Genomic DNA, 26,567 nt, shown 5'->3' on the forward strand with positions numbered 1-26,567 from the left:
ATGGGCTGGCTGGAAAGGATCCACAGACCATGTGTACACCCAACAGTCTTCCTCGGGCCCCACCTATGTCCTGGGTCCTTAAACAGCCTGGGAATTATAACTCAACCCCACACAACCACAGGAGTCATAGCCATGGAAGCATGTATTTTCAAGGGGCCTTAAAGAAATTGAAATTAAGCTGCTGTTGTTGCTTGCTTGCTTGCTTTATTTATTTTTATTTAACAGTTGAGGAAATAGATGGCCTAAGAATTAAGTGACATAGCTAAAGTCCCAAAGATGGTCAGTGTTAGGGACCAAGTGGTAGCTATTTACAATAGCAGAGAGCTTCTTCTGCCCTTTCTCTTTTGATTTAAAAAGACAAAAAGGCTTGCAAGGCAGCAAGGGCTAGGTGAAGACACAATACCAGGTCCTTACTCTGCCTTGGGCATTGCACTCAGAAAAGCCACTGACTCACCTAGTAGTCAGGGCGGGGCATGCCCCTCTGTGCGTAGGGATTCTGCATCTGGCTGCTCGTGGGGACAGACGCTCGGACTTTAGGGAAGATGCTCCCTCCTGCTCCTAGATTGCTGAAGTCCGTGGTTTGCTGCATTCTCAGACCATTAAAGTCGTTCTCAATCAAGTTCTGTTCTTCAATACCCCGTTTCTTCTTTGATCTGTAATTAGTAAAGGAGTTAGGATCTGACAATGGCAGAAAGTTCCTGAAAGCAAATGTTAATATTAATACTCTATTTGGAAATATTTTCAAATTTACATGTGAGTTACTAAAAAACTATTGCAGAGTTCTCATACATCATCGCCCAGATTCCCCAACTGTTAACACTTCTGAACCGTTTAAGCATAAGTTGCAGACCTGATGACCCATTACCCATAATATTTCATTACTTCATTTAGTGTAGAGTCCCTAAGTTTAAGAACAGTTTCCTCACAAGCTTCATGTAACCATCAAAACCAGAAGGCTAATACTGATCCAACATTACCATCTAATTCCACCAGCCTGTGTAAATTTTGCTTATGTGAGTATTCTTAAGTGTGCTTTGGGGTTATTTATGGAAATAATAATAGAAGTCTAAGAGAAAAGATGATTTGTGATATGATTTTACATTCAAGCAAAGTCAATGTCTATAGAAGCACCTCGGTGGATGAAACAAGTTCAAGTGTTGGCCTCTCAAGGATAAACATTTAAGGCCAAGGTAATGTTCTTGCAGGTGAGAGAGACATCTGCCCCAGTTAACCCTGATTGTGACCCCATTCTTCCTCCTGTCCGCCAGGCCATGGACTTGCCCCTGCAGTGCCCTAGACTGTAGGAAGGGGGGTACGGTCTGGCTACATCCATGATGCCCAAGGGCCTCCCAGGGTGACAGTCACTCTTCCTCAGTCACACTGAGAATGTCGTAAAGGAAGACCCATTCACCCTGGATCCTGATGGCCAGCCCAGCCCACAACAGAGTTCCTGCCCTTTGACAACACTCGTGTCTAAGGTGCCTGAGAAGAGGCTCCCTTCCTTTCGAAATGGGCAAGAAGTAACTTTTGGAGTGTGTTCCCAGGAACCATGAATCTGAGGCTAAGCTAAGAACAAAAGAAAGAAGGGTGCGTGGCTGCCCGGGGTCACAGGGTTCTGCAGCAGCCCCTGAGGGCCCTGGAGGCCGGGCTGAGAGAGCCAGTCCTTCCAGGAAAGGAGGAGGCAGCCTCGCTCCGTGATCAGAATGTTCTGGGCCCTCTCCTGCTTTGTGTCCTTATAATTATCTCTGGGGAAGAGTTAATATCAAAATGAAATTTTTAAAAAGGGAAAAAACAAAACATTTTAGGAACTTAAAATCTACTTATCCTCTCACATTACAATGCAAAAACACCCATTTTGCCAAAATATAACATATGAGCTAAATGTTAATTTTTAAAAGTAGCTTGTTTTCTATCTAAGTGGGTCTCCATTTGGCACATTTAGAGTGGAATAGATAATAGCATTCTCTGTTAATGAAGGGACTCTAGGATATCTAAACACTTGTTGAATAAATGAATGGGCCCAACTTAAGTTCTTAAGAAGAACACTTAAGGCCCCTAGCTGAGAAACTGCACACAGAGAAAACTTTCTACTTAAAACAGGGGGCTCCAGCTGAGGCTGATTTCAGCAAGGTCCTGGGCAGAGGACTGAATGAAAATGACATTTGACAACATTAGTGGAGTTAAATACTGTTAACAAAGAGTTTTTATGACATAAGAAAACAGTTGCCATGTCACATTATAGTGTGAAGCAAAAATAACCTCAGCAAATTCTTTTAAAACACAAAGAATACAAAATTATGCTTTTAATATCCTTTCAAAAGATAGAGAAAAACCTGGAAGGATATACGCCAAAATGTTAGTTGCCTCAGAGTGAAGGGTTTTGTGGGCGATTTTTTATTCTGCTCCTTTACACACTTCTCTATTTTCCAGCTTTTCTTCCAGAACCATGTACAGCTCATATAATCAGAAGGTAAGAAAAAAAAAATTCAGTGGTTTTAGAGAAGCCTTGCCTTACTTCCCTTCTCTCGCCTGGGAAAGGCTGTGTGTGTTTGGAAACCAGAATGTCATGCCAGTGGCACTGTACCCCAGTACAGAGACATTTGCTTTCCATACCTCGTGAAGATCAGTGCAATCAGCATGCCAAGAATGAGGATTCCAGCAATGGTGCCCACAATGGTGAGAATCAGCTCGAATTCTGAAAGGGAAGAGAGAGGAGTAGGAGCAGTATCCCACAAGCAAGCCTGCACTGTCTGTCTACTGCACAGATACGTGTGTTCCCAGGGGCTCCTGGCCGTGAAGACAATCAGTCTCTCATCTGTGATCCCTTCAGGGCCAGGTTGGATGGGTCCCTCACCTCCTTTAACCCTCTCCCCACCACCTCCAAACACCAACTGTATCTTCAGAACTCAATCAGAAAAGGCAGGCTTGCCAGATAAAAGACCATAAACTCAAGAGGCCATGGTGCCAGGGCTTCCTGGGCTTCCTGGGGAATGGGACCTCAACCGAGGGCCACACTCCCTCCTGAGCTCTGCTGCTTTTGCCTGCCCACCCCGCCCGACCTGCGCGATCAGCTGGGGGCAACCAGGTTGGAGCGGAGTTGTCACTCATTGATCTTTAGTTCATTATGTAAAATTTTAAATATAAAATAATTTAAAATATAAAGGTACTGTCATAATCTGGTGGGTGGGTGTGGGGCATGGGAGGAAATGAAGCAATTGAATTTGCGATGACACATCTTGAACCACTAAGCAGCTCTGAAGCAAAGGTTTGAGTATTTAGATGTCGGGTTCCTAGTTCTGCTCTCCTCCCACGACCACAAACATGTTTGGAACATACTGGTCTTTTATCCTTTCTAGTAGCAGAAAATGCATATTTAAGCTAATGGAGAAAATGAATAGAACACTAGGATGCCCTTGGCAGACGGGGACCTGTCCAGGGGTGGCAGCCCACTCCTTGGGCTGAGTTCTGTGGTGTCCCTATGGCAAAGCTGCTGCGGCCTGCGGCCTAAGGACGGGGCGGATGGCACGACCCAGAAGGCAAACTACAGGCACATTTTCCTCCCTCTTCGTAAAGGGGACTGGACTGAACTCCGAATGGGACTGATGTTTGTTTTTCAGGTGCCTGACGAAAAAGCAGACGTTTATACTCACTGTCTTCGCAGTTGACTCCACTGTAGCCGAAGGCACACCTAAAACGCAACACGACAGGGGGCCGCGGTCAGGGCGCGTGGCCACGCGGGGGCTCTCCCGGCCTCCGCGTCCCTCTCCACCCAGCCTTCACCCTCGCTCCCTGGTCCCCCCCCCTTTCCTTCCTTCCGGTCCCCTTCTCCAGGTGAGCACCTTCGTGGAGCTCTGGGAGGGTTAGGGGCACAGTGGGTCCCCCTCGGGCCCTGAGGCCCTGCGGCTCTCCGCTTAGGTGCTGCCCTGTGAGCTGGGGCAAATCACTTATGTTCTCTGAGCTGCAGTTTCCTCAGCTGAAAATGGGGGGAGCCGCGACATTCCTGACGGTGTCGCTGTGGGAGAGGCATTACTTAGAGCGGCCCCAAGCACACAGAGGACGTTCGAAAACTACCGCCGACGGTGACGCCCCTGGTGATGTTGCCCTGTGCCTACCGCCTCATGCCAGCATACCAGCTTCCTGGGCCTAAAGCCACGTGGCAAGCTCGACCCTTTTAATCCTTTACCCCACACGTAAGCTCCAGCTGCGGCAAGATAAGAAAGGAGCGGTCTCTCTTACGCTTGGCAGGCCCCTCGCTGGTCCTTCTGGTAGCCCGGCAAGCACAGGCAGGCCGCGCTCCTGTTGCTCCTCACGACGCACTGCAGGTTGTGTTCTGCCCTGCAGTCGTCAGAACACTTTGGACCTAGAGCTTCAAAACAGAGTGATTTCTGGGTAATTTTCAGAAACAACCTCGTCAGCCCCAAAGTGATAGGTCACAGAATCCAATTTTTTCACATTCCTTTTCCTAGGCAAAATGAGGTGCCCCTTGGCTGCGCACACGACGCGCCCCTGCGAAGCTGCCCATGGGCCGCCTCACCATGGCCAAGGCCACACTTCAGGGCCGTATGTCTAAAGCCAAAATTCACACCGCTCAGAAGCGGCAATGCACCTGGACACTTGAGCGGTAAGGCTGGAATCTGAAAATGTGAACGGAGAGAGGATAGGGGTTCTGAAGAACCTTTAGAAGCAGGTGGGACACTTACCAAGACATGAAGGAGTCTGTGGGTTGGGCCTTTCCAGCCCTGGTTTGCATGTACACAGTAGGCCACTGTTGCAGTTATCTTGGTCATTCGTCTTTATACAACCATAAAAATCACACAGATCTTGCTCTGAGGGGCACAAATAATTCCAAATATATTTGTATTATAGTTGCCTTTTAATAAGTTTGGGTGATTTAACAGATAAAAATCTGGGATTCTAAAACCCAACCCCCCAATCCTCTCTTCATGATTATTTCCTTACATTATTCAATTCAAATGAATTCCATCCAAAGCACTGCAGTCACGTTCCAGTTCAAGATCTCTTATGCATCAAGCTCTATGCTGGGTTCCACAGGGGACACCATAACTATATATCTTTTGGGTCCCATCTTTGTAGAGTTACATGATTGAGCCCATAGGGAGTTGCTTCAAGCAACTCATCCTCCAGACTTTAAGTACAATGGGAATTCGGGGGCTCAAGTAGCTAAAGGTAACTTCATGGAGGAGATGGGAACTGGGCTGTCTTGAAAGATAGGGAAGATCTGAACAAAGGAAAGGCAAAGTCTTTCTAAGTAGAGTAAACAAGGCATGAGCAGAAGCAAAGAATTCTTGTCAGGGAGTAGTGGTGCTGGATTTGGGTAGGGGAAAGGCGGTGTGGTGTGGTAAAGTAGAAGAAAACAGAAAATTCTTGGCTGTGCCATTTATTGGCTGTGGGCTCTCTCTGTTCAGTCATTTGATTTTTGGTGGGTCCAAGTTCCCTCCATCTATAAAATGGGGCTGGTAATTCTTGTTGCACATGATTGTGGTGAGAACTGAATGAGCTAATGTAAATGCAATCCCACTGCAGGAGTCTCAGCAAATAATCATTCTTTTGTTCATTCACAGCTATAGCAGGGTTTGAATGCCAGGCTAAGGACAAGGGCTTTAATCCTACAAGCTTGAGAATCCGTTGGCAGATTCTAAGCAGTAGCATGGCATGATAAAGCAATCTTTTAAGAATGTTAGTCTAGAATGGATAAAGAGGTGGTACACACATACAGTGGAATATTACTCAGCCATAAAAAGAATGAAATCTTGCCATATGTGACAACATGGATGGACCTAGAGGATATTGTACTAAGTGAGATAAGTCAGAGAGAAAAAGATAAATACCACGTGATTTCACATATATGTGGAATATAAAAAAGAAAACAAACAAACAGAAACAAACTCATAGATACAGAGAACAAATTGATGGTTACCAGATGGGAGGGAGACTGAAGGAGTGGATGAAAAAGGGGAAGGGATTAAGAAGTACTAATTGCCAGTTATAAAAATAGTCACAGGGTTGTACAATACCGCACAGGGAACATAGTCAATAAATTGTAATAACTATGTATGGTGCCAAATGGGTACTAGACTTATCAGGGTACTAGACTATATTGTACACCTGAAACTAATATAATATTGTATATAAACTGTAATTGAAAAAATAAACTTAAAAAAAGAATGTTAACCTAGAAGCAGGTTGGAAGGCATTCAGAATAAAAAGATGAATCTGAGACTAGATTAGGGGGAGAGAATAGGAGGCAGAACAGCTCTGTGGTTACTCTCTTCTAATCGTCCGAGACCTGTAACAAACCTTCCTTCTTCATCTATTTAAAAATGCCTCCAATTAAAAGTCTGGAGAAAAAGACTGTGCAACTTTTGACACAGAAGACAGAATCTGTCTTTGCAGCAGAAGCAGGAAAAGGTGTTTTCCCCTCAAAGTTCCTAGCCTCTCACTTCCCTTTGCTGGGCGGTTCATGCTTTTGTGGCCACCTCTAACTGGCATCATTTGGTAATTTGTTAATGCATTTAAGAGTGCATGCCTGGTCTCAGAGTGGAGAGATGTTGAAAGGAGTTGTCAAAAGAGAGCAATTCCCCAGCTGAGGTCAAATGGTTTCAAGTATGCCAGGGCTTAGAGCCAAGGCAGTTACTAGGGAGAGCCAAACTGAGAGAATTACACAGGCACCCCATCTTTATCCTGAAGAATGCACCGACGATTTTCAGTGGGCAACCACTCTGAGTGGTCAGTCTTCATGCTGACGGGGACCCTCAGCTTCCTCACACTTGCTAGAAGTGTCATCTCGCCAAAAGCAGAGTGCATGCTAAGGTTCATCTTGCCTTGTTGACAATTTCCTCTTCCAGGGAGTAGAGGTTGGGACTGTGTGAATTGCTGCTCTGCACCAAATTCTGACCCAAGGAGAAATCGCTTGGCAGGTGGAAGCAATAGGTCCCTTGGAATACAAGAACAAAGTGACAGCCAGAGAGAGGAGTGTGCCTTTGACAGAGTGCATATTGAAATGTTCAGGAAGGAAAGGGTGTCATTCTGTGGGATCAGACTCTGGAAGGTGAAAATAGTTTGAGAAGGTAAGAAACTCTGAAAATGTAATTCTAGCTGTGCAGCTGCTAAGTGAGCTGTAAAAAAACAAGCGGGGAGAGGGTCTGGTAGTCTAAGAAATTGGCATGGTTTGCACAGGAAGCTGTCAAATGGGACACAAGTGAAATGTGGAAAGAAGGTCCCATAACCAAAGACAGAATATTAAAAATGTGGCAGAGAAAGGCTAGAGCCCCAAAAGAGCTCAGGTTTGCCACAAACAAAACCCAAAATAACAAGATCCAACAACAGAGAGCAAAGGGATAAAGTGGGAAAATAGGCAAATAAATGGAGGGGGTGGGGTGGGGGGTGTGTGTGTGTGTGTGTGTGTGTGTGTGTGTGTGTGTTTCCCATGCTACAGGGGCTCAAGGAGAGGCCAGGGCCGGTTGATGTTATGTTACGGACAACATAAGAAAAATAGGATGGCTCCACAGCTACTTTTCTCGTCTCCTCTGCCAGGAAATGACACTTAGGTGGAGAAGAGTTGAATGGACATTGCTGAAGGGACTGCAGCCCAAGGAGAGCGAACAGTACAGAGGAGACCCCATCTTTCCTGGTGGACTTCTAAGCATCTCATCATAGAGCACTGACATTCCGAGTCCTGAGAGAATAGTGAGGATCTCTGTGAAATCTTGAAGAAAGAGAAAAGGCGCTGGAAAACTATAAATGAACAGGACTTGTTTATATTCTCAGAAAGAGAAGTTTTGCACCCTAGGCCAAGGAGGTTATAATCATTAATAAGCAAAAATTTAAGAGACCAAAGAAATAGTCTTAGAAGGATCACAAAGAAGAATGGGGGAGGCAGGAAGGGGGTCAGGAGAACGGTGGGTGGAGGCCCAGGGTGAGGAGGGCCTCAGGGAGGGAAAGATACCAGTGCCAAATGCTACAGACAACTCAAATCTATTGTGTCTTAGAGGCCTTTGGATTTGGCAACCAGGACTGAGAACCAGTTGTACAGAGCTTCCAGCAGGGCTGGCCTTAACAGTAAGCTCTGAGATGAGAAACCTCTGACGACTGCTGTCATATAGTGTCAATGTATTCATGCCTTCCCGTACCCATGCCCTTTGGTAGGGCCTGTCCCCCTGTGCTTGGTTATGTGAATTGCTTTGGCCATCAGGACAGCTATAAATGTGATGTAAGCAGAAACTTGAGAAATACCTGTATATTGAAACTTACCCTCTTGCTGCTTTAGAAACCCTTTAGGACTAGGCTGCTGGAGGATGAGAGACCATGTGGAGCAGAGACAAACCATCTAGCTGAACTACCTTAGATCAGTCAGCCCCTAGCTGACTCACCCAGCAGCTAACAGCAATTGCCTAGGTGAGCCCAGCAGAGATCAGCCAAGCCTGGCCTAGATCAGCAGAATTGCCTAGCTGAGCCGGATCCAAATTCTGACCCACAGAATGATGGCATTGCAATAAATAAAGAGGCCGCTAAGTTTTGGGGGTGGTTTGTAATACAGTAAAAGTGAATTGTTACAGCTATGCTGTGACCTTGTGTGTCCCCCTAAAGGGGAAGCAGTAGAGGTAAAATTTTTCTAATCACTCGCAAAGCTATAACCTGAGATAAAGCCCTCTTGTTTTGCCTTGCTTCGTCTTTCCCATTCCAGAGACTATTTGTCCAAGATTACCTTCCAAAAAGAGAAACAAACTGGTCAGTTTGATGACTTGGGAGATGGTTAGAAAGGAGTAGAAGCCAAGTGAGAGAAGAAAGGGAGGAAGAATGGACTGGTGAAAAGGTCTATTCTAGGAGACATCTGTAGATCCAGTTATCCAATTCTTCTTGCCCCCTACTTACATACAGTGGAAAAGTTTACAAAAAGGTAGGTAGGTGTTTAGGTAAACTTTGAATAAAATTATTTCATACTTACTATTATAGCTTGTAAAGGTTTTAGAGTTGCTTGAAATGGCTTTCTCAATTTTATTATTTACGGTCGTCTCATCTTCTTGTGCAGTTTCTGCAAAAAGGTTTACTACTGTAACATCAACAAGCTTTTCATCAGCACGCATTTCAGATCTTGCTGAAACAGACAATCTAAAAATGAAATGAATACATTACTTGATGAACTAAACACAAACATCAACAAATTGGTCTTTGAACTTCCCATACTCTCAAGTCTCCCAGTTCTAATCCTGATGCACAGATATTTTCATAATTGGGGGCCCAATAAGGAGGCCTGGGGTTGCAACAAGATGGCACTTTACAGGCCCAGAGATCTCTATTCAATGTGTGTCCAGAGGAAACCTATGGCTAAAACAATATCCTATTGGAGGATACTTAGAAAAATTGTGGACAATCATTTTTAGGATCTAGGAGCCTGGAACTAACCAGAAGTAGAAGTAACACCTGAAAGAGTAACTTGTCACTTTCTGTAGAAAAACCAAGAGTAAGTCTTGCCCAGCCAGTGTGGCTCAGCAGTTGAGCATCGACCTAGGATCCAGGAGATCGAGGTTTGATTCCTCGTCAGGGCACATGCCCAGGTTGCGGGCTGAATCCCAGTCGGGGCGTGCAGGAGGCAGCCAATCAGTGACAACTCTCTCATTATTGATGTTTCTATCTCTCTCCCCCTCTCCTCTCTCTGAAATCAATAAAGATTAGGGGGGTGGGGGGAAAGTCTCTTGCTGAGCTGTTAAACCTCAAAATTGTACTTTGAGAGAGACAGAGGGGAGTGTGTTCCTCCCTGAACACAGAGAGAGCAGTAAGCAGCCACACAGAGTCTGGGTCACTCCCAGGAATGGTCAGAAAGTCAGCAGGCCCAGAGGAGAACTGAAACAAGGAAAGATGGGGCTGTGGGAAACATGAGTATATAATACCAAATCATATCACCAAATACTGAGTGTCTGCCATGAGCAAAACATTGTGAGTCTCTCTCTCATCAGCACTGCAGTCTGGAGCCCTAAGAACAGCTGGGCCAAGTTCTAATTCTTTCATTGCCCCAAAGGACTCAAGTGATACAACCACTGAGAAAGAAATAAAAGGACTTTAAAAAAAACTCTCTCCCTATTTGGTTTGTGGCTGTGTATTTTTAAGACTCGGGATATATTTTTCCTGCCCAGTTTTTTCTCTCTACCCCATTATGACTTTTGAGTAAATACACAAGCTCAAAAACATAGCCAACTTGCTTAGGAAATGTTTACAGCCATGCTGGTTCTTCAGAACCATCAGCATAATCCAAAACATTAACCAAATTCTGTTTTTAAGAACGATCACCTCAAAGGGGAGTCCAAGAAACCAAATGGCTTCAGAATTCTCACTTTAAATGGTCGCCCCATGATTCACTTATGATAGGATTTAGAGGTGGCAGGGAAGGTAGACAGCAGTGAAAAGGGTTCCTTTATTCAAGTTATTCTTTTTGCGTTAAAAAATGACCAGAAATCTATGGTATAAATTTACAGTGGGGCTAGGAAAGAAATGCCATCCATAATTCACCCATTCAAAGAATCTACTAGCTTACACTCCAGTTTAGGAGGCAAGACATTACACTCATGACTTAAGGAAGCCACTGTGCACTTAGGTGACACAAAAGCTATAGTATAGATGACTAGAGCTCTAGACTGGGAGTTAAGAGACCTGAGATCTAGACCCAAGATCGCCTCAGTCTTTTGCAGCCCAAGACCAGTCACAGCTTCCCTGAGCCCGAGTGTCTGCCTCTGTCCAAAGAGAGATTTGAGACTTAGAGAAATTCTGAGTATCCTTCCAATTCCAACATTTATACCACAGACAAAGATCTTGGTGATTCAAAGGAAAGAGCATTTGACTGGAGCCCAAGAAATGTCTTCTGCCCTGGATGGGTGGCTCAGTTGGTGGAGTGTCATCCCATACACCAAAAGGCTGGGAGTTGATTCCTGGTCAGGGTGTGTATGGGAGGTAACCAACTGATGTTTCTGTTTCTCTCTCTCTCTCTCCCGCCCCCCCCCCCCCCCCCCATTTCTCTCTAAGGTCAATAAAAAACATATCCTCAGGTGAGGATTAAAAAAAAAAAAGCCTTCCTAGGTGAGACTAAGGTGCATTTACCCTGCCTCAGCCCCTGTGGGGGAAGTAGTCTCTCGCTAGGACACTGAGCTCACAGGTGAAGGTTGCCTCTGAACACTGCTGGCTCCCTTTTAGTATCTCCACAAGAAAAAAGGAGTGCAATTTCAGGGAACCCCTCAGAATGACCTGTGGGACCAGCTCTCCATTACACTTGCAGGGTCCCATGTTCTGGAAAGGAAATAGATGATTTAACACATGTTGAAATCATTTACGGGCCACGTACTTTGTGCAGGGGATCTTTCAAATGTTACCTCATTCATTCCTCCCAAGGTTTTAGGAAAGCTGATCAGATTATCCCAGGTATGCAGGTGAGGTAAGCAATGTTCAGAGAGGTTAAAACAACTATCCATTCATGCAGTCAGGAAGCGCCAAGGCCAGGATTCAAGTACAGATTTGGCTGAAGCCGGCCCACCTCACTGTTCCTGCGTTAACCAGTTATGCTCAGAGCATGAACTTCCTATTGTCCACTAAACCAAACCAAACGCCCCGAAGCAGTGCCCAGCCGTCCAGCAGCTGCCCGCTGTGAGCTTCCAGCTTCAGAACCCACCTTCCTGCCCGCTGCCTGCTCTGTGCCATGCCGCACGCACTGTGGTCTCCTGGCTGCCAATCAATCACACCCGCTCACCATCAGCTCAAAACTCACCACCTTCAGGAGGCCTCCTCTGAATTTACAGGCATAAATATACACTGTATCCTATTTCACCAAGAATTTCACAAAGCTTGTAAAGACAGATGCAATAGTCAAACCATAAAATCTGAATACATTAGGGCTGCTTTTCCTGCACAACTTCATTCGTTTTAGAGCATCGTTCCTCGGGCTGTTGCACTTGTGTTGAATGTGCTTCAGGGAAGGCTGAAATAGAATCGCCAACTGCCTGAGAATCCTTTGCCTCTTTGGGTCCCTAAATAGCACTCAGCACTGGTCACTGCATATTGATAGGATCAATAAATGCTAATTTTTACTGCAGGAAGAGCTCACTACTGTAGCCACATGTGAAATTTGGGTATTAGCTCCCTCACTGCCCAGACATGAGGGAAGAGATGACCATGAGCCACTCAGTCTTTTTTTTTTTTTAAATATATCTTTATTGATTTCAGAGAGAGGAAAGGAGAGGGAGAAAGAGAGATAGAAACATCAATGATGAGAGAGTTATAGATCGAGCCCACAACCCGGGCATGTGCCCTGACCAGGAATCGAACCCCGATTGCCTGGATCCCAGGTCGACGCTCAACCGCTGAGCCACGCCCAGCCAGGCGAGCCACTCATTCTTTTCCTGGCCCCCTGGAATGCACATTCTGGTGAATGACTAGGTGTGGTTTGTAGCCAAGGGATCAAACCAAACAGGCTAATCCAGGTGATGGGCTGGACTATGGGTGCAAATTGCTGAAGAGCCAATCATAGACAGCACCTTGCTGTCCCCAGGCTACACTGCCCATCCACACCAAGGTCAGCGTGACATCAGACCGACCACCTCTTCCTGACCTGTGGCTTCCTATTGGAGGGCCTTAGTTCTGCACGGGGAACTCAGGCGAAGACAAGAAGTTAAACAAATGCACACCTGCCTCCAAGGTACCCCATCAGTACACAGAAAACTTACCTGACTTTATAAATTACAGTCTGTCCAAAATCAGAGTTCGTAAATGCATTTTGAAACTGTGGAAAAGAAAACAAATTTAATAACAACTTCAAAGGGAGGGGGGGAGTGATACTATATCTAGGTTTTAACATACATACATTTCTAAACTCCTGTATATAAATATACATGGTTCATCAAAGCAAATTATTTATTCTTGGCATGCTCTCTAACACCTTTCAGTATTTTTTGCTGTAAAATAGTAAGAATTTAATATAAGTCTGGGTTATCCAAGATGGAAAACTAAAGTAGCCAATCAATGATCATACTCTCAAAAATTAAGGTGACTGGCTTATTAAGTTTGTCTTTTGAAAGTCACAGTAGCCCAGCCGGGTGTGGCTCAGCAGTTGAGCATGAACCTAGGATCCAGGAGATCGCAGTTCGACTTCCAGTCAGGGCACATGCCTGGGTTACGGGCTCGATGTCTAGCTGGGGCTTGCAGGAGGCAGCCAATCAATGACCCTCTCTCATCATTAATGTTTCTATCTCTCTCTCTCCCTCTCCCTTCCTCTCTCTGAAATCAACAAAGATATACTTAAAAAAAAAAAAAAAAAAAAAAAAACTTTACCAAAACATGGTAAAGTTTTGCGTATCTGTTAGACTTATCTCCATGCCGGCTTCATGCATGCATCAATTTACCCAAGGAACACTTCTATAATTGCCTGCAAGGCAATTATTCCAGGGGACTTAGAAATTACAAAGATGGGCTGACCCAGCACTGTGATCAAACAGGGAACCACACCATGAGGCTGAGACAGGTAAGTGCCATAGACTGAAATGATCTCCTGTGGAAGTGCAAGGAAACTCTCTTCCATAAGTTGAATAATTTAACTTCTTTGAACCTCACTTTTTCAATAGAAAACTTGAGAGAGCAGTAATTCCTACCATGTAGGGCTATAAGTGTATGAAATGAGGTGGAGTATATGATACAGGGCTTTGTGAGCTGGAAGGTGCATCTTATCAGGCCTGAGTTGTGTTCTAAGAACAGAGACAACTCTAGATACTTATAGAGATGTTGCCAGAGATAAAGCTGAGGCCTCCGGCAGGGATGAGGTGGGGGTGGCTGAGGGTCCCAATCAGAACAGAAGTTCTTTGATGCCAAGAATGGGGTTTGTTTTCTCTTTCTTATGACACAATCTTTTCCACCCCCACCCCACAGCACCCAGCAGAGAGTGATACCTAGGAAAAGTTCAACACTGGTTGACCGATAATTGAATAAATGAAATGTGAAAGACACAACCTTGGACATGTTGTCTCCTCTTTGGGCTCCAGTCTCCATATTTACTGCACAAGTGTTGCAACCTTTTTATAATCCATGATGTTTTATTATTTTTCTCCCCATGGGAACCCCACATTTAAAAAGTTCGTGCCAACCAATGTAATTTAAAAAGATGTTAAATAATTTCTCTTTTATTCTAGTCAAATTCAAATAAATGTGATGCTCTAGTTAGCCTGGGCAGCCTTATATCCAGAACATGTCCATATTCCTTATAATTCTTTTAAGTACTAGGGATAGCTGGTGTTTCTGTAAACCATCAGGGCACTGGGAACCACGTAGGACAAGGTGCCCTGGATGACCTCCAGGGTCCCTTTGGCGCCCCTACTGACCATTGCACATTTAGTTTACTTAATCCCAAAGAAGGGACTGCAAAATTAGCATTGGGCATAGGAAAAAGTGTTTTTTGTTTTTTTTCTCTTTCAGTCCATCCTTTGAGATGTTGGAATATCAACACCTGTAGGTCTAAAGAGCCGTAAGTTTGGATACGAAAGTAGGCGCTACCCAAACTGGCCTGCCTGGCCTCCACCACACAACAGAGCTAGCAAGTGAGGAGAAGGCTGATCTGTGGTCAGGCAGATCTGGGTTCAAATGCTGACCTCCTCCCTCATCAGCTGGGTTACTTTCAGCTAGTTACTTCACTTTCCTGAGCCTTGACTGCTTAATTCACAAAAGAAGCACCACCCTCATGGGCCTATTCTGAGAATCAGAAATATTACACAGAAAATGGCAGGTACCGCATGCAACAGGAGAACTCCAAATCAGGGACTGTCCGTTCGGATACAGCTGGGTAAAAAAAAAAGGATCCTGGGAGACTTCTCAGGGTCTGAACTGGGACTGCCCCAGCTGCAAAGTCTGCTAAGAGGACCCTGAAGAAAGTAAATTGCCTCTATTTTACTATCTCTAGGAGTTGCAAGGGAGCTCTGGCACAACCCTTTTGGATTAACAGCTTCTTGGAAATTATAAGAATGCTCTATCTCCTTCCTGGTACCCCTGGGACCATCAAGACCTGGCTGAGACCAAGTCTCTAAACTGGTCTCTGAAGACCAGGGCATAGGCCTGGAGCTGGAGGGGCCTTTTGGTGGCCACAGTGGCCAAGTGCTCAGTAAAGGCCCATGTGAAAATCAAGGGACTCCCTGGAAATAGGATCACACTGACGTTGCCTTCTTCAAGGTACTGATTCTCATCCAAGCAGGCAAATGGGAGTGTGGATCCAGGAGAAGAGGAGACGTCATGGGCAGTTGGCCCATCGGTCACAGGTGGTATGACAGGGGCCAGGGGAACCCTGGGCTATGGCAGCCGGGGGTTTTACCCCAGCAGTGTCGGGACCAGTTGCTCCATCGTGAGCACTAGTTCTCTCTGTTCAATCTGTAAAATCATTTGGATAATTGTTTTTTATATTTTATCAGTTCTAATAACAAAACTCCTTTGTAATGATATAATTCCGAATTGAAAGACATCGTCATAGAATAAGACCTTAGCTTTTAAAGTCTTGCTAAGCTTTGAGAAACCTTGGCTGGATGCCCTCTGCAAGCCCTTCCAGGTCTAGTACCTGTGGTTCTAGAGTGGAGATCTCATGTAGGCACAGCCACTCACAATAACCACAGTGAAAAGAGGCAGTTGTTCATTCTGACATTTTTGACAATGGGGGAAAGAAGGAACAGATGTTCATTCAGATAGAGCTCCTCTTTCAGACATTAAAAAGGCACACTAGTACAGAACTGTATACAAATTGGAAGGTAAAAAGAAAAAAGCAACATCTTTAAAACTTTTTCTCTTCAATTCTGTGGAAATAATTCAATTTAAAACATCATTATATTTACCTGTTCATTAAAAAATATTCTAATAGCTTATGGAACGACAAGTATGGCATGCCTGGAGCAAGCTTCTGAAGGTCCTCTGGGAGCTGGGAGTTACGTAGGGAGGAGCAGGATCACGGGGAGGCCCAAGGGGCCTGGGGGACGGGCCTGGGCCACCAGGAAGCAGAGGTGCCCATGGGGTTCAGGACAGCTGCTGTTCACCAGCCAGTAAGGGTGCATTTCACTATTTGAACAACTACTGGAGCAGCTGTACCGGTGTGAACCACCTGAGTACCAGCCCTACTCTCTGCAACTCAGTGTTGGAATGAAGAACACTTACACAGGAAGGAAGGTGGGAAATACTTACAAAATTTATAACTTCCATATGTAATTTTTCATAGGCTACCGACTTTTCATTTTCCAAGTCAGATGTTTCTGACACTTTTAATTGGATTGTTCCAGGGAATACCTTTCCTGAAATTCAAGCAGAATCTTTCTTTAATGTTTAATGTAAAGAGGGTCATTTTCATTTTGTTTAAGACGTACTTCTTAAAAATTCTAAACATTTTGTGATGATACTACAAGAAGCCTGGGAATACGATAAATGCTACCCCAAATCCCACCAAACCTCACACAACCATTTTCATTTTGGTATAAAAGTATCCCCTACTTTTCAAAAGTTTGCTTTATGCCACTTCGCTTTGACAAAAGACCTACATTAGGACCTGTTTTCGCTAACTGAAAGAAATCCTGAGAGGATTTTTGCTTTTATGAAAAAAGGTGAAAATCGAAAACAGCATTCAATGTTTTTGCAGCAAGCTGCTGTAGAGGCGGCGCAGGCCCTGGGCCGCGAGAGGGGCCCCGCCAGCGCCTTCCCTGGAAACGCCACTCAGCATCCCGGACCCAGGGCCCCAGCTCTGCACTGTCTGAGCATCTGCGCTTCGCCGCAATTTATTCTGTGGATTGGTTAGCAAGATGAGTCCTAAGGTAATTGTGTCTTCCTTTTTTGCAATTTTGGATTACAAAAAGTTTCATAGGGCCCGGCCGGCGTGGCTCAGCAGTTGAGCATCGACCTAGGATCCAGGAGATCGAGATTTGATTCCTGGTCAGGGCACATGCCCGGGTTGCGGGCTCGATCCCCAGTAGGGGGCGTGCACGTGGCAGCCGATCAATGACTCTCTCATCATTGATGTTTGTTTCTCTCTCCCCCTCTCCCTTCTTCTCTCTGAAATCAATAAAGATATATTTAAAAAAACAAACCAAAAAAACCCCCAAAAGTTTTCATAGGAAGGCTCTATTTTCAGATAGTGGGGGAAACCTGTATTTCTCCCAGCTCCTTTTTTCCTGTAGTTTATATCATTATAATTCCAAGTTTATATCACAAATCTTCTTTACTTGGTATTAAATAACAAGCATTTTCCCAAGTCATTACCTGGTCTTTATAACTATTTTCTTAAAAGCTGCATAATATTCTATGAAATATATGTTCCCTTCATTGATGTAGTCATTTTTTATTTTAAGCACTTTTAATTATTTAAAAGGATCAGGGCGTGGGGTGTATGTGCGGGGGTGTAATGAACATCTTTATGCCGAAGCCTTTCTATATTTGGGGTCACTGACTTAGAAAGGATCCCCAGAAATAAGATTATTAGTGTAAAAATAAGAACATCCTTTTGGCTTTTGAAATGTCTCTAGTCCCTGTGGCCAATACTATGCATTTGTTTTCTGTTCAATTGATCTGCTCTGGTGAGGGGGGATTTTTCTCATTCATGAAACAAAAGTTTATTACACAGGAAACAGCCTTCTTCACAGCACCCAGTTCATCTAACCAGAAGGGTGTTATGTCAAATTTATGGCCATTTGCTCCTGAAGTCCATTTCTAGACCTGAGAGGCTCTTAAGTCTAAAAATGGGGCTTGCTATTACAGAGCAAGCAAATCCTATGACAGAGAACCGACCAGGCTTGTCCGACCATGTGGTTTTAGGCACATCACCTATTCTGCTCTAGTGCCCCCATGTGGCAGCACTACCCTGGGTGGTCTTTGTGCCTTTTCTGGGCCTTCAACACCTATCACTCTCATTTTGTCTTCATGACACGGTTTCTTAGAACAGGTCAAGTGAAGGGCGAAGGGACACTCCTACTCCCGGACCTTCAGGAGGGGCTCACCAATCTGACTCGGTCCATTTCCTCTCACACTTGGTTCCACTGAGACAAAGACAGGGCCTCTAAACTTTCCTCTATCTCTAGTATTCCCAAAGCTCTTTTCTGCCATTATTTTAAGTTTTCTATTCCGCTTTCGGTATGAGGTGCAGCTCTGCACAGTTTATGCTTTGTGACTCACCTTTATTGCACATGGAAGACTTATAGTAATACCCATCAACACACAAGCAAAAATGTGTATTATTCAGATCAACGCATGAAGAATCCTTGCCACAGGTATCTCTTTGGCAAACACCTGAGATGGAGCAAAAAGAGATAAAAAATCCACAGAACAACAAATAACACCCAGAAACATACTTTTAAATTTTCATGCCTCCCTCCCGCACACTTTCTATTCCTTGGTTGTGTAATTCCAGGGCACACCCTTAGAAGAGTTGGAAATAAACACATATTTTCTTAGGTATCCAGGGAGTTTGTTGCTGAAATTCTGGAACAAGTGCTTGTCAACAGTAAAGGTCAGAGGTTGGTGGGCAAGACTGTGCTCAGAGCAGTCTTCTAATTCCAAGGAGTCAGGAATCTTTGGACCTAAAGAACCCTCCAGAAGCTTGATGTCTGATCCTCTAACACTAGACAGAGCTCCCCAACACTATTTAATAGAAAACATCATTTAAAACATTTTTAAATTTATTTAAATTTTCTCTATCACCATTTATCCCCTCTATGCCCTCTTCCACCTCCACTCCCCCCCCCCGATGCAATCACCACAATGTTGTCTATGTCCATGAGTTTGCTCTCTCTTTTTTCCTTTTTTGCTCAATCCGTCCCCTCCCACACCCCCAACCAGAGCTGTCTGCCTGCTCTCTATGAGTCTGTCTCTATTTTGCTTGGTAGTTCAGTTTGTTCATTAAATCCCACATATGAGTAAAATCATGTGGTACTTGTCTTTCTGTGACTGGCTTATTTCACATAGTATGATGTTCTCCATGCTATTGCAAAATGTAAGGTTTCCTTCTTTTTCACGGCTGAGTAGTATTCCATGGTATAAATGTACCACAGCTCTTTTATCCACTCATCTACTGATGAACCCTTGGGCTTCTTCCAAATATTGGCTATTGTAAACAACGCTGCAATGAAGTAGGGGTGCATATATTCTTTCAAATTAGTGTAGAAAGAGTCATATTTTTAAGGAAGGTACAAATAACTGTTTTATGGGGAGGAAAGGGCAAGAAGCTCCAAAAAGAAACTAGATGTTATATTCTGGTTAGCATACATGGTACATGAAAGGAAAGGGATGTTGGATTAAGTCAGTGAAAATTCTAAGAGGAATTGATGAAATGAAACTCCTCTTTCTGTCTTTCTGAGTGGACAACTGGAACATATGGTGAGAACAATACTGCAGTTGTTTCCACGCTACTGACTCTGAGACCAGGCAGGGTGCAGCGTCTTTTCTATCTCTAGAGATCAGATGGGATCCAAGGAAGCAAGTCAAGTCGGTGGCCAAATGCTGATCTTGGCTGGCCATCTAATTCATGTCTTTCAAATGAAATGAGTCTGAGGTTTGATTTCTGAATAAATTAAGTGTCTGACAACCTTCAGAGCTGTCTAAATGCTTATGAACCTATAGGTAGAAATAGATTTTTTTTTTTTAAATCTACATATAAGGTACAATGTGTATAACATCCTTTTTATGATTAAAAAGGGGGGAATAGGCAAAAACACAAATATGTATGTTTCTATTTATATAGATTATCTATGGAGGGAGACACAAGAAACTGGCCACAGAACTGGCCTCTGGGGAAGGAAACTGGAAATCTGGGTCCTAGGGATTTAGGATGGGAGGGAGATTTAGTTTTTATTGAATATACTTTTACCCTGTTTACGCTTCTTTTCCCATAATTCTTGGGCTAATTTAATTTTTTGGTGTTGTTAATCCTCACCTGAGAATATTTTTCCCACTGATTTTTAGAGAAAGTGGAAGGGAGGGAAGGAGAAGGAGGGAGAGAGAGAGAGAGATGGGTGTGAGAAAAACACATCAGTTGGTTGCCTCCCACAAGCTCCCCGACTGGGGCAGGGGATCAAACCTGTAACCCAGGTATGTGCCCTTGATAGGGAATTGAACCCTCGACCCTTCACTGCATGGGCTGATGCTCTAACCACTGAGGCACACCAGCCAGGGTGGCCTAACTTACTTTTATTTAAAAATATAAAATAAAAGGAAGTTAGTGCTGATGAGAATGTGGATCAGCATTGCTGGTGGGACTGTGAAATGGTGCAGTCACCTTGGAAGGCAGTTTAGGGATTTCTTATAGAACTAAACATACCCTTACCACATGAAGAGCATGTGAACTCCTTGGCATTTACCAAAAGGAGTTGAAAACTTATATCCACTCAAAAAAACCTACACACAAATACTTCTAACAGCTTTATTCATAATTGCCAAAACTTGGAAGCAACTAGTAGGTGCTCCCTTTAGTAGGTGAAGTGATACACAAACTGTGGCACAGCCAGATCGTGGACTATCATTCAGTGCTAAAAAGAAATGAGCCTTTCAGTGCTGAATGATACTCAAGCCGTGAAAAGACCTAAGTACCTATTACTAAGTGAAAGAATTTAATCTGAAAAGGCTACATACTGTATGATTCCAACTATGACATTCTGGAAAAGGTAAAAGTATAAGACAGTTAAAAGATCAGTGGTTGCCAGGGGTTGGGAGGAGAGGATAGATAGGTGGAGCGCAGAAGATTTTTAGGGTGGTAAAAGCACTCTACGTGTTACTATAGTGATGGGATACGCAGTTTTCAAAACTCATAGAATGCACAAACACCACTAGTGAACCCTAATATAGACTGTGGACTTTGGGTGATCATGATGTGTCAATGTAAGCTGTAACAAATGTACCCTCTGGTAAGGGAGACTACGCATATGTAGTGCTGGGGTATCTGGGAAATCTCTGTACCTTCCTCTCAATTTTGCTGTGAATCCAAAACTGTTCTAAAAAAATTAAGTCTATTTTTAAAATTTCTTTTAAAGAGTTTTTTTAAATGCTGCATGGGACAAAAGGCATAGTGGAGTGTCAAGGGCCACCCTTCCGACAAGGTGTGAACCAATATTCTAGATGAAGTAAATAAGTAAGTCACATTGCAAGGATGCTTTGGGAAACCTAGGTAAGAAACTGAATGCAGCTCCACTTTGGACCCACCAGACAAATAACTTCTGGAATGCCTTCTTTCTGGCAACAAAGGACAAACGTGGCTTGTTCTGTGAGCCAGGAATAGTCACTGGATGTTACAGCTAGAAGGTTTGGGTGGCTATTTAGTTCAGTCACACCTTACTACAGATGAGCAAGTTGAAGCCCAGAGAGAAGTGGTTCACCCCACCCCCTGCTGTTAGTGACAGGGCCAGAACACAGAAGGTCTGGGGAAGCAGAAATGGCTTAGAAAAGCTCCCTTCCCTGATGCAAGGAGAGCTGAGTGTGCAGCTGTGCCCACCTGGCCCACCCTTCAGAGTGGCCCCTCCAAAACACAAAAGACTGGGAGCCAGGTCTTAGATACAGGCTCTGGCTCCATTTGCTTAATCATCCATCTCTTTAGATCTATCAAAGAACACTGGGGAAGCCAAACAACATAAGTGTAGGGAAACTCAACTTGCTCTTTGACCTTGGGCAAATGGCTGCCCTTGCTAGGCCTCTGTTTCCCTATCTGAGAGCCTAGGTTTGAGGATTCTTTTAGACCAGGGTTTGATAAACCATGACTCATGAGCCAAATCTGGCCAAACTTCTGATTTTATAAATAAAGTTTTATTGATACACAGCCAGACTCATTCATTTATATACTGACTATACTTTTATGACAAAATAGCAGGGTTGAGTAGGTGTAAGAGAGACCCTGTTGTGGCCCATAAAATCTAAAATATTTACTAGTTTGCCCTTTTTAAAAAAAAAAAAAAATTCTTTATTGATTTCAGAGAGAGGAAAGGAGAGAGAGAGAGATAGAAACATCAATGATGAGAGAAGGTCATTGACCGGCTGCCTCCTGCATGCCCCCTACTGGGGATGGAGCCTGAAAACCTAGCATGTGCCCTGACCAAGAATCGGACCTCAGTTTCCTGGATCCTAGGTCAATGCTCAACCACTGAGCCACACCCGGTCAGGCACTAGTTTGCCTTTATTGATAAAGTCTGTTGACCCCAATTGTAGCCCAAGCTTCGGGAAATGAGTCGAGTGGTTTGTTTCAATAACTTTGGCTTGATGTCAACTCTTAGACAATATCCCCGGAACATCTGTCCTTTGGACAATGGCCCCGATCATGTCTAGGACTGTTTGAGCACTGCTGTTTGGCTTTTAATCCCTCAGGCTCAAATTCCACAAATTGGCTCAAACTCCCAATTACGATCAGCCACCATTATAACTTGTCCTATTTTTCAATAACATCTGATAAGGTATCAGAGTAGAAGTGACTCCTTCCTTAGGTAAAGGAGCTAGACCAATGGGGCTGGAGAGTTGGTGCTTATTTAGACCTGGCCTTTGCAGAGAAGCTGAAACTATTTCCAAACACCTCCCACTGGCAGGGCAGCTGGAGGAGTGCCTTTCACAAAGTCCAAGTTTATGAAAGTGTCCCACATCTGGCAAACAGCTTGAGGTAGGGTGAGTAGTACGGAATGGAGAATAGATGAAACCGCAGGTAATTTTTTGGGTTTCTGCCACCATTACTGAGCCTTTGGGACTCAGATTTTTTTTAATTCCATGGGTTCCCAGCAGAACATACTTGCCTGCCACCCTCCACAACGCTACTCCTCAGAGAGGCGTTTCTGGGGGAGTCGCTCTTACCTGCGTTGGGGTTGCTGGTGTTGGGTGAAGTGGCACTGCTGGAAGTCACTGAGGGGACATTTCCTGCCGGGGTGGTGGTGTTATTCTGGGGGCCCGGAGGCGCGGTGGTGTTGCTGGGGGGGCCCGGAGGCGCGGTGATGTTGCTCGGGGGGGCTGGAGGCACGGTGGTGTTGCTGGGGGGGCCCGGAGGCACGGTGATGTTGCTCGGGGGGGCTGGAGGCACGGTGGTGTTGCTGGGGGGGCCTGGAGGCACGGTGGTGTTGCTGGGGGGGCCTGGAGGCATGGTGGTGTTGCTCGGGGGGGCTGGGGGCACGGTGGTGTTGCTCGGGGGGGCTGGAGGCACGGTGGTGTTGCTGGGGGGGCCTGGAGGCACGGTGGTGTTGCTGGGGGGGCCTGGAGGCATGGTGGTGTTGCTCGGGGGGGCTGGGGGCACGGTGGTGTTGCTCGGGGGGGCTGGAGGCACGGTGGTGTTGCTGGGGGGGCCTGGAGGCACGGTGGTGTTACTCGGGGGGGCTGGAGGCACGGTGGTGTTGCTCGGGGGGGCTGGAGGCACGGTGGTGTTGCTGGGGGGGGCTGGGGGCACGGTGGTGTTGCTGGGGGGGGCTGGGGGCACGGTGGTGTTGCTGGGGGGGGCTGGGGGCACGGTGGTGTTGCTGGGGAGGGCTGGGGGCACGGTGGTGTTGCTGGGGGGGGCTGGGGGCACGGTGGTGTTGCTGGGGGCGCCCGGAGGCACGGTGGGGTTACTTGCGGGACCTGGAGGCGTGGCGGCGTTTTTTGCGGGACCTGCCGATGAGGTGAGATTAGCTGTGGGAGTGGTGGTTGGAAAGTTAGTAGGTAAATTTGGTTGATGGAACAAAGATACCAAGTTTCAGAAGACAGAACATTGACTATATAATGACAGTTGCTATCATCTAATACTACAGTTGACTCTTGAACAACACAGGCTTGATTTTTAAAATCCAAGTATAAGTGGACTCATACAGTTCAAACCTGTGTTGTTCAAGGGTCAGCTGTAATTAGTACTCAACTAATTCTTTTCTGAAAAATAAATGCAACAGGCCCTTGAATAATGTTTCATTTAACATTTTTTTTTTGCTAGAACGTTGATAAGATGATGTAGGAACTTGACTCTTGTTTGTATCAATTAGCCCATGGCAAAGCTGGTTTCATTATACAGTATTTTGCTTTAAGTTGCAGAACCTATTGACAATGTGAGGTAAGGAATTACTGTTTAATTGACTACGTTAAAAACGAAAATACATGACTACTTCCAAACACACACACTCACACACACACAAACACAAAACTCACATTAAATAAAGTTAAAAAATTAAACAGATGAAACTGGGAAAATGTCATTAAAAATATGACATAGAGTTAATGAATACCAAGAAGTAATATCATTTATGCCTGTAGTTGCAGAACTGTCAATCTGGGTTTAGTCCTCAGAGTAGTCCTCACTGAGGACAACTAAAAATGTCACCAGGTGGCGCTGTTACAAACTCCTTTGTTTGTTTAGTTTAAGGCAATTGTCCCAATTTTTCATTACATGGCATTTTAGCTGTTGACAGGTATGGAGGAAGGCAAAGGGTATGTTTAAAGAGTGATGAAATAAAAAACCTCATTAAGTGTGTATTAAACTTATTCCAAAAACATTTTTCTAGTAATGTTCACCCATTTGTAATTCTAGACACATGAACTTTTTAAAGAGTAAGATGAATAGAGATGATCTTTGCCCTAAGGGCTATGGTGATCATCAATGTTGCCTTTTTTTTTTTAACTCTTAGGAGCCTCTGGACATAGGGGTAGTAAACACTTAGTGATCCAGTAATCAGTTTTCTAGAACCCTTAATTGTCTTTAGAACTCTGATATTGACAGTCAGTTAAAAAAAATTATTAAAAGTTTTAGTGAGAAAGTAGTTTCTAAACCCTCGAATACAGAAAACTGCCGAAGAGGCTCCCTGATTCCCCCATGGGTCTGTGAGCCCCTGGATGGGGGTTCTTCACCTTGAATGGAGCCTAGCTTAAATAGTCATTCCTAAGTGTTGAAGAGATAAGCAATTGTTCTTCCAGGGGCAAGAAACTAGTCCACCATTGAGTCATTTTGACTGCTGCCACTCCTGTTCCTACTGTTCTCATTTATCAAGGGCTTACCCTGTGCCTGACAGGACCTGGGAGGTAGATACGAGAGACACATTTAACAGAAGAGTGCACCAATACTCCGAGGGATTAAGAGATTTACTTGGGGGTAACCCTTTAATTCCCACAAGTAAAGGGGCCAAAAACTCTTGATGCTAGAAGCAGGGATTAAATTAGGTCCCTGTACTGCATTGGGGCCCAAATGACTTTTGGGGGCCAAAGAGAAGAGCACTGGGCCCTTGGAACCTCCTAAGTCTCTCTTCTCTGCCCTCAGAAACTCTTAAGGACACATCTCTGGTGTGCTGAACCCCAAATCTAGTCCAGAGGCCGCCTAACTACTGCTCTATCTTCCTTCGTCATAGACTGAAATGCCTCGTGTCTTGAGCAGAGTTGGAGAGGAAATTTTATCCACAAAATAGTCTGACTGTTGGGCTGTGGAAATTAGTAGCTAAAGCCTGTTGGTTCTATCTCAAAGACAACAAACACTGATTAAAAGAATTTTAAAGATTGAATTGTTCCTTACCTGAAGTTACAGCAAGGAGGGTGAGAAGAGCTAGGTGAGTGAGGGCTTGCATTTTGGATTGTCTCGCTAGGCAATCCAAGGAAGAAGTGATTTCCCTCCAGCTATCTTTAGCTTTAACTCTCTTTCAGGTTCAAAGTCCAGTCAGGAACTGACGTCAAATCAGCCAAAGGCAATTACTCATGAGGGTTTGGTCATATACCATAGGTCTCAGGTGAGCTGTTGAGATAGAAGAGAAGGACCTGGCCTTATGAACTATTTTTCTGTCTCATGGTCTAAAATAATTCAGGACAGCACAAATATCCTTGAGAGTTGGGGTGGTGGTGGGTGGTGGTGGCAGTTGATCTCTTTATATCCCAAACGTCAGGAGATCACTGTTTCTTTAAACACCTAATGGTATATAGTCTGTGCTTTACTCACCCTCATTCAAGTGCAGGAAATCTATTTGCTTCCACCAGTAGTTTCTTTTTTTCATCTTTTTTTTTTTTTTTTTAATCTTTATTGATTTCAGAGAGAGGAAAGGAGAGGAGAGAGAGACAGAAACATCAATGATGAGAGAGTCATCAATGGGCTGCCCTTTGCATGCCCCCGACTGGGGATGGAGCCCGCAACCCGGGCATGTGCCCTGACCGGGAATCGAACCCTTATCACCTGGATCCCAGGTCAACGCTCAACCGCTGAGCCACACCCGGCCAGGCCCATCAGTAGTTTCAAGAATCCCTGAGAAGTACTTACATGTTTCCCCAGGCTGTTTGTGGCTTAGCATTTGTCACCTTTTGCTGTGGATTGCCACTCGCCACGCTGGGCCTCCCTGATGGTCACACCTAGCAACTTGGTAAGCATGTCTCCAAGCTTCCGTGCTTCCCCACAGATCACTCTGCGTGGACACAGCCCTGCCCCTCCCCCCCACCTTAACGTCCTCAAACACAGTTAATACCAATCAAATTGTAGCATTTAACCTAAGTTTACTGAAGGCTTGTGGGTGACAGGTCAAGGAAGGGGAAATACAGTGTAGAAAAGGGGAAAAACTTAAAACAGATGACTTTCTCCCTCCGCTCCCGGCTGCTCACTGCTCATGTGGCCCCCC

The 26,567-nt window shown here is 44.8% G+C and overlaps 1 protein-coding gene across 1 annotated transcript; it reads right to left on the reverse strand.

Moving 5' to 3' along the window:
* Window positions 1-454: 454 nt before the first annotated feature.
* MUC13 (mucin 13, cell surface associated) lies at window positions 455-18,779 on the reverse strand. Its single transcript, XM_087817810.1, has 10 exons — window positions 18,731-18,779; window positions 18,178-18,291; window positions 16,204-16,310; window positions 12,726-12,781; window positions 8,966-9,129; window positions 4,701-4,826; window positions 4,237-4,366; window positions 3,651-3,688; window positions 2,614-2,695; window positions 455-653 (listed from the first exon to the last, which is right to left on the reverse strand). The coding sequence occupies exons 1-10, from the start codon at window positions 18,777-18,779 to the stop codon at window positions 455-457; spliced, it is 1,065 nt and encodes a 354-aa protein (XP_087673936.1).
* Between the last annotated feature and the right edge of the window lie 7,788 nt (window positions 18,780-26,567).

This window comes from Miniopterus natalensis, chromosome 6 (genome assembly GCF_054644295.1).
Source record: "Miniopterus natalensis isolate mMinNat1 chromosome 6, mMinNat1.hap1, whole genome shotgun sequence".
In the NCBI taxonomy this organism is placed as follows: Eukaryota; Metazoa; Chordata; class Mammalia; order Chiroptera; family Miniopteridae; genus Miniopterus; species Miniopterus natalensis.